This window comes from Xyrauchen texanus, chromosome 50 (genome assembly GCF_025860055.1).
Source record: "Xyrauchen texanus isolate HMW12.3.18 chromosome 50, RBS_HiC_50CHRs, whole genome shotgun sequence".
NCBI classification, from domain to species: domain Eukaryota; kingdom Metazoa; phylum Chordata; class Actinopteri; order Cypriniformes; family Catostomidae; genus Xyrauchen; species Xyrauchen texanus.
Genome location: NC_068325.1, coordinates 4,751,806 through 4,760,290, shown reverse-complemented (window position 1 = coordinate 4,760,290; position 8,485 = coordinate 4,751,806). Strand labels below are relative to the sequence as shown.

General features: G+C 39.8%; 1 protein-coding gene across 1 annotated transcript; it reads left to right on the top strand.

Moving 5' to 3' along the window:
- Positions 1-6,089: 6,089 nt before the first annotated feature.
- LOC127640968 (putative nuclease HARBI1) lies at positions 6,090-6,905 on the top strand. The gene has a single exon (XM_052123710.1). It carries the CDS (start codon positions 6,090-6,092, stop codon positions 6,903-6,905), a length of 816 nt encoding a protein of 271 aa, XP_051979670.1.
- Positions 6,906-8,485: the final 1,580 nt, after the last annotated feature.

Here is an 8,485-nt window from a genome sequence, read left to right as displayed (position 1 = left end):
GTAATTATATGTTAAACATTTTAAATTAATTGCATGCGCTAATGGGTTAAGTATTAAAGTATTAAGTTTTGTGATTTTAAACTTGAGCAAATAAAAATGTATCATTCATTTTATATTATTTATACTAATAATGCATTGACAATGCACACTTAAGTTTATCTTGCCAGTAAAGTTTGATATGAATTTAATCAGCCCATTTGATCCTATTATTTGAAAAAATGTCCACTGGAAAACAAGGAGATTTTGCACAACTTTTAATTACAGCGTGTCCACTGATTTTTTTTTATACATATACATATATATATATTCACATACATACATACATACATACATACATGCACACACACACACACACACACACTTTTTTTTCTCTGCCTTCCCTCCCACTCTCTTTCTCCTTTTCGAGACGTGACAAAAGCAAACCCTCTGCTGAAAGCATCTTCCACAAAAATCCCTGAAAATATGTGCATTGGGTTGCCAAGTCCTCTCCATCGAAATCACCTCCCATTTGAAAGGAGTAAGATACTGTTATCGGAAGATTTCACACAGGTACGATTGCTGCCAAGAGGATGAGTCCTATTTATCACTGGATAGAGGAAACCTGATAACAGCTTGAGAGGTATATAGTTTTGTAGTCTTGATGTAAGAGCTATGGATAGGCTTAGTATTATTACCAATTATGAGAAACATCATAATAGTAACTCTTTCAATTTAGTGGTGCCAGGATATGCTAACAGACCTATCAGTTTGAATGTCTATTACATTAAGAAGTAAATGGATGTATTCAGTTACAATCTATGGTCTATAGAATAATGACCTAACCTAACATAACCCCAGACAAATGACACCGATCTTAAGCATCTAAAAAGCAACATTGTATTGACTATATAGCTAGTCTACTCACAAACCATTTTACTTCTGTAATGTGACTTATTTCTGAGCAAAACAACATATTTCAACAAAAAAGGGCCGGATTGATTTCACCGGGAATTGATTGGATTCCATTTAGTGCCAGTAGTGCTGCAGAGATTATTCACTTCCCCTTTAAGTGATTCTCATTTCTATATATTTTGGCAATGCATATAAACTAATGCAGAGAGCGAAGTATAGCAATCCACTGTGTACTGTACTTGAATGCCATCAAGTGGCAGATGGCCCATTGCACTTCCATCATGATGTCATCCCCTCTAAGCTTTTGAGTACAAATGTTGCACGCTTGCTATAAGCCACTCTATTTGCTAATAGCCATAAACAAAGCTGAACAATAAGGGGGAAAAAACAAGCTGCTTTCTCATGGTTCAGGCACAAGGGCCTGAGGTAAATTTAGAAAGATAATCTCTCTAAATATGATTCAAGATTAGAACTACAAAGAACCATAATAACACTATGGAACATGGGGCGGAAGGCAGCCGTAGGGATTGCAAACAGAATTTGGAAAAGTTGGTGTGCCAGAATGTTGAGCGCTGTATTGACCAGTTGTGAGGAGGCTACTTTGAAACTGTAGCTTCACAAGCTACTCATAATTTAAAGTAGAAAAATGACAGTGAAGCTATCCTTACAAGTACACTGAACAGGACTCCAGACTGTGACTAAACTGGTCACAAATGCAACAAAAAATTAATAATTGCAACAATAATATATCCCTAACCCTTTACAATAACTATATACACTCACCTAAAGGATTATTAGGAACACCTGTTCAATTTCTCATTAATGCAATTATCTAATCAACCAATCACATGACAGTTGCTTCAATGCATTTAGGGGTGTGGTCCTGGTCAAGACAATCTTCTGAACTCCAAACTGAATGTCAGAATGGGAAAGAAAGGTGATTTAAGCAATTTTGAGCGTGGCATGGTTGTTGGTGCCAGACGGGCCGGTCTGAGTATTTCACAATCTGCTCAGTTACTGGGATTTTCACGCACAACCATTTCTAGGGTTTACAAAGAATGGTGTGAAAAGGGAAAAACATCCCGTATGCGGCAGTCCTGTGGGCGAAAATGCCTTGTTGATGCTAGAGGTCAGAGGAGAATGGGCCGACTGATTCAAGCTGATAGAAGAGCAACTTTGCCTGAAATAACCACTCGTTACAACCGAGGTATGCAGCAAAGCATTTGTGAAGCCACAACACGCACAACCTTGAGGCGGATGGGCTACAACAGCAGAAGACCCCACCGGGTACCACTCATCTCCACTACAAATAGGAAAAAGAGGCTACAATTTGCAAGAGCTCACCAAAATTGGACAGTTGAAGACTGGAAAATTGTTGCCTGGTCTGATGAGTCTCAATTTCTGTTGAGACATTCAGATGGTAGAGTCAGAATTTGGCGTAAACAGAATGAGAACATGGATCCATCCTCTGATGGCTATTTCCAGCAGGATAATGCACCATGTCACAAAGCTCGAATCATTTCAAATTGGTTTCTTGAACATGACAATGAGTTCACTGTACTAAAATGGCCCCCACAGTCACCAGATCTCAACCCAATAGAGCATCTTTGGGATGTGGTGTGTGTGTGTGTGTGTATGTATGTATAAAAATAATATATATTCACTGATTCGACTTTAAACATTTGGTCACGATTAACAACAAGAAATTATGCGATTAAATCGCAATAAAAAAATAATAATGGACTGACAGCACTAAGAAATTATTGGAGAAAAAAAAAATATATATATATATATATAGCCGCATTTATAATTAGGATCAGGGCATCAGTGCTAGCGCTTCTTTGAACTCCATATAAAGAGCACTTGCAGACAAAAATTCTCATTCTGCGTTTTGGTGATAGTTATGATTTGACATGCATCTGTGCTAATTATAATGCGCCTTACATAAACTGAAAAACACAAAGAGCATTAAGTGTTTGTTTCTCCATCATTTTATCATGGAACTGCTGTTGTGTGTGTTTGTGCGCAGAGAGTCTTTTATTTTTTTCAATAAGAACCTTCATGGCTCTATCATAGGAGAGAGTGTAACATCAACTAGCGTGTTATGACAAACAGAAAAGTCCATAGAATGGGCGTTATGCTATTTTATGCTAAGCTTGTAGGCTCCCCTTGGTAGAAGGGCTCTAGTGTGTGTGTTGTAAAGTGTGCATCAGTGTAATAAATCCAGGCAGACATATTACAAAGGTTTCACTTTGTTCAACCTACAGTCACAAAATGAGAGAACCATGTAACAGATCTTGGTTAGGGGCACTTCTAATTAATTAGACAGTCTCTTAACTTTCTTTGGGTAGGCTCACGGATTGTCAACAGTTGCTTTCTTGAACCACTCAGTGCTAATCTGGGGTGCGTTTCCCGTACAACGATGCAACTCGCTGGTTTAACTACCATAGTACGATGCATCTTTAAAGAAATCAACTAGCTAGTCACTACTGTTTCCCGAAACCATGGTACCTGTGTCGCAGATCCATGGTTTGAACCACATTGGTTGGAGCTGTCGTTATGACGTTATTCTTCTTCTTCTTCGGTCTAATGGCGGACTGGTGCTATGAGCACATATCGCCACCTGCTGTAAATTTGGTTATTTTCTCTTTTCGACTGCGCTTTCTTAGTGACGATGTGGAGTAATTACGTTAACAACTCAACATTCATGCTTTGCACAATAATATATATACATATATAAACACAATGTTGTCTTCTCTGATCCCAAAATCTATAACTATTAATTTCACAATTTCATATTTATTAATTTCTTATTGAATATTGATAGATCAGCACAATTAAAATGAAAATAAATGATGGGTTTTAAAAACACTGTGATTGTTATATTATGGACACCTGTTGCATATTTTGCTTAAGATCATTAGCCTACCTATTTAAGTCCCCTTGCCATACAGCTATGTGTTCATATGACCTGTCTGAAAATGATGCGAAAACCACAATTTTCAAAAAATGAAGTTACAATTCTTTTGGAGGAGGTGGAGAATAATAAAATCCAGCTATTTTCAAAGCTGAAAAATTGTGTTACAAATGCTGATAAAAAAAAATCCTGGGCAGAAATCACCCAAAAAATAAATGCTGCTGGCTATGGTTATGAGCGCAGCCCAGAAGTTAGAAAAAAGTGGACGGACTTCGCAAGTGTGACAAAACGGAGGGCTGCAGCACGTAGAAGGGAAGCAAAAAAGACTGGTGGGGGTATCAACTCCGTTCCTCCTCTGACTGCAGAGGAAGACAAAGTTTTGGCCATCCTGGGGCCTGAGGCATTGGAAGGGATCCCTGGAGGCATAGATGCATGTGCGTCAACCAGGCCTTTGAATTCAAAGTTGAGCCCTGGAACATCAGGCCCCTTCCACCCTGGCCCTGGAACATCAGGCCCCTTCCACCCTGGCCCTGAAACATCAGGCCCCCTTCAACCTGCCCCTGTAACATCAGAACCCCTTCAACCTGCCCCTCTAACATCAGGCCCCCTTCAACCTGCCCCTGTAACATCAGAACCCCTTCAACCTGCCCCTCTAACATCAGGCCCCCTTCAACCTGCCCCTGTAACATCAGAACCCCTTCAACCTGCCCCTGTAACATCAGCAATGAGTCCTGGTCTTGGGCTATTGCTCCCTTCTCCTGACTCCCCTCAGTCTGAGGCCTCCTCATGTGCTGGGCAACGTCGTTCTGGCATTCCAGAAAACCAGCCATTAATCTCCCACCAAAGGAGAAACAGGGGACGTTGTGGCTGCAGTGAGAAGCTGCTTCAGTCGGAGAAGAAGAAATTATCTGAACTCCAGGGAATCACAGAGAGAACTGAGAGCCCTGAAGGAGCAGCAAGGCCAACATCATCAGGAGGTTATGGCCTATAGGAGGGCTAAATTGGAGCTCCTGCAACAACAAGCCAGCAAGCCCTCTTTAACCATGTTTCTACCAACCGACAGTAAGTGAAAATTGTGTTATTTACTCAGTATGGAAAGTCAAATCATGTGTGGCTGACAGCCATGTCATCTTTTTCTTTTTCAGATCCACAGATGTAACCCTCTTTTTTTATTTTTTGCCTACATTGTTGGCCTTCATGCCTCCCAAAATCCAACCCCTCGTCCTTGTCGTGGGAGGTGGAAACAGACTGGTTCTGGCAAATGGAGCTCTGGTGAAGCTGTGTGGTGCATGGCATTCAATTTATTTTTCAGTGATGAAGTTAAAACCCTTCAGCAGTTGAACTGAAATACAAATAAATAAAAAATGTTATGGCCAAGTATACTCTTTTGTAATATGTATTTCAAGTGCTTTTCTAATACACTGGGCATTCAGTTTAATATGAGTTAAACAGCATACTATTGTAACTTGACTCAAAGTAGTATATTAATGCCACATAAAAATGCAGGCATTACTGAGTGAAGCTGAAGCATGTTTACCATGCCATGTCATCCTTTATTAAATACCTGAATAATGTGACCAAGCCTGATAATGAAACATATGGAATGTAACTTTTATTTTGAAGTGGTAAGCTACCATCACATAAATAAACCATAAAGTAAATGAAAATTTTGTTAATTCACAACATTAATATCATCAAAGACAATATAAGCCAAACATAACACAAAACACTCTTAAGTACTTAGACCATTCTTAAGAGAAGAATGAAAAATATGAAATAACAGAAAGACAACAGCCTATTTTAAACCAAATCAACATATACAATATATTAATGTTGTACCATATTACTATAACAAATCAAAGATGGTAATAATGAATTGTAGTAATTAAATTAATTTAGAATGATTATTAGCTAAGGTGTTTCTATTAACTATGGTGCATCAAAAGCAGGTGTACTAATGCCTCTCCTAATAAAAGTTACACTTGTGTGTTTCAAGTGCTCAACAATGGCAGCTTTACAAAGATTCTTACAGCTGGAGCACAGAAGGCGGCTGAGAAGTCAATCAGTTTATATAAATGCCCACATAAGGACAAATTTTACCCCTCTTGACTCACTATCTGATGATGAAATTTTAAGAAAATTCCGTCTTCCAAGGACCAAGATTCTTGAATTATTTCAGATAGTGAAACCACACCTTCAGAGGGCAACAAGAAGAAACTACTCCTTATGTCCAGAGGTGCAGTTGTTAGCTACACTGCGTTATTTTGCTGTTGGAAGTTTTATGGAGGTGGTGGGTGATGGCCTGGGGCTCAGCAAGTCTTCAGTCAGCAAAACTGTGACAACAGTAACACCTTTGCTGTTACAGCTGATGAAGAGCATCCTGGTTTTCCCCAAAACTCCTGAAGAACAGCTGGCCAATCAACAATTCTATGATATTGACAACATCCCCAGAGTGATTGGCATCATTGATGGCACCCTAATCCCAGTATTAAGCCCTAAGGTAAATGAGCCCTTGTACATTTGCAGGAAGGGCTATCCAGCCATTAATGTTCAAGTAGTGTGTGATCACCAGGGAATGTTCACTGACATTGTGGCAAAATGGCCTGGAAGCACACATGACTCTTTTGCATGGGCCAATTCTGCAATTTGCCAGATGGCTGAAGAAGGTGGCTTTGGTGATAGCTGGCTGCTGGGAGACAGTGGATATCCTCTTCGCCCCTACCTCTTGACACCTGTGCAGCATCCAGCCACCATTGCAGAGGAAAGGTTTAATCAGGCCCATGGAAGGACACGCTCTATAGTGGAGAGGACTATAGGACTGTGGAAACAACGTTTTGGCTGCATCAGCAAGTCCAGTGGTGGCCTAAAGCTAAACCCCACCAAAAGCTGTTCTGTTATTGTGGTTACTGCAATTCTCCACAACATTGCAGTCAGGGAAAATGTCCAGCTTCCTGAGGAGGAAGTTGGTGCTGTTGGAGCCGATGGTGAGGAAGATGCTGTTTCTGATGATGATCCTTTGAACACACATCAAGGCAGAATGCATCCTGCAGGAGCAGAAGTCAGAGAACTTTTAATTCAGAATATGTTTGGATGGTAGGCTAATATTTTACAGTTTGGATACTGTGTTTTCTATTATTTGTTTCATTTAATCTGACATAACTTGTGTTAATAAATAATGCTGTTTATTTGCCTATGTTTCCCCCCAGCAGACTTCACTTAAATACTTTTGCAAACAATAAATATGTATTTGTTTCTTATAACGCCATGAGAATATTATATTCTACTACACAAAACTGCTTATTTATAAAATGTTTCTTCATTCATTGACTATATATAAAAAATACTGTGGTTTGAGTGTGTAATATTTTAAATAGCCTATGTTAACGTATGTAAATTAGCCTACGTTTCCTTAGCGTTAAGCACTGCATATGTTGCGTATATGTGTAGGCTACAGTAGGCTACAGATACAATTTAATATTTAAGGGTAACCCCCTAAAATAATTTTTGTAAAATATTGTTATATGACAATTTGTCTTTGGGAATTTAACAAAGCTACTCACTTGCACACTCACCGTTTCTTCGCACAAACGAAACCAAGCCTGCGTCCCAACCGGCAAAAATAATCCTTTCGGAGTGCACTTCGAAGGGAGAATAATTGCGATCGTCACGCTATTATATCGTTTCAAATAATTTGCAATAAAGAAAGCAAATTGTGTAAAACCTGAGCACCTCGACTTTAAGTCATCCAAATCACTTAAAGTGGATGGTGAAAGCTTCGAAAGAAATAGGTCGATAGGTCTTAATAGAACACATCCCAGCTGCTGCGAAATCAATGACGTCGACACAACAAACTAACAAGGAACTATGCTTCTAACCACAGGTCAAGAGCTGTCGTTCCAACCACAAAAGTTTGCTATGCAGTTTGCGAATGTTCGTTTGAACTATGGTTTCGGGAAACACCAAATCGTTGGACTATGTTAGTAACGACGGAACTTGCGACCATAGTTGGCTAACGATGCTTTCGGGAAACGCACCCCTGATTGACTGGTTTGATGGAACTTCTACAAGTAATAGAATTTCTGTGCTGTACTTAGACTCTCAACACATCCTGCATCAGTTGAACAATTGCCATTGAGAGGCATGGGAATACCAATGAATGCTTTCTGCTGCTTGTTTCTCCCTAAAGACATAAAATGGGAGAACCATGTAACAGATCTTTGGCAGGGCCACTTCTCATTAGACATTCTCCTTCTTTTCATCAGCCTTCAAGTTTGATAGATGTAAACCTGAATGTTTGCAGCCATAACAATGAGGTGGAATAATTGGAGGGCTGTTGAGTTGATGGTGCTTTTGTTCACTGGCAGTGGGGTGTTGGAAGGATGGGGGGTTTAATTCAACATGAGAATCACCCGCCAAGATGGAAAGCATAATTAAGTCAGTGGAGTTGATCAGCGCCCAGTACCGGCATCCCCTTGTTTTGTTCCACGTTCCTCCTGAGTAGACTGATTTATTCCTGGAGTGGGGAAACACTGGAATGGATGTATGGGCGTAATTAACTGCTTACACCAGGCTTGACCTGCCCAGCTGCCAAGAAATTGCCTTTCATCTTGGTTGAGGACTTATTGTCTTCTTCATCACCATAATTTCTGCCATTTGTGCAACCATCCATAACAAGGC

Coding starts and splice junctions, on each gene's coding strand:
- LOC127640968 (XM_052123710.1), top strand. CDS start 6,090: ATGGAGGTGGTGGGTGATGGCCTGGGGCTCAGCAAGTCTTCAGTCAGC.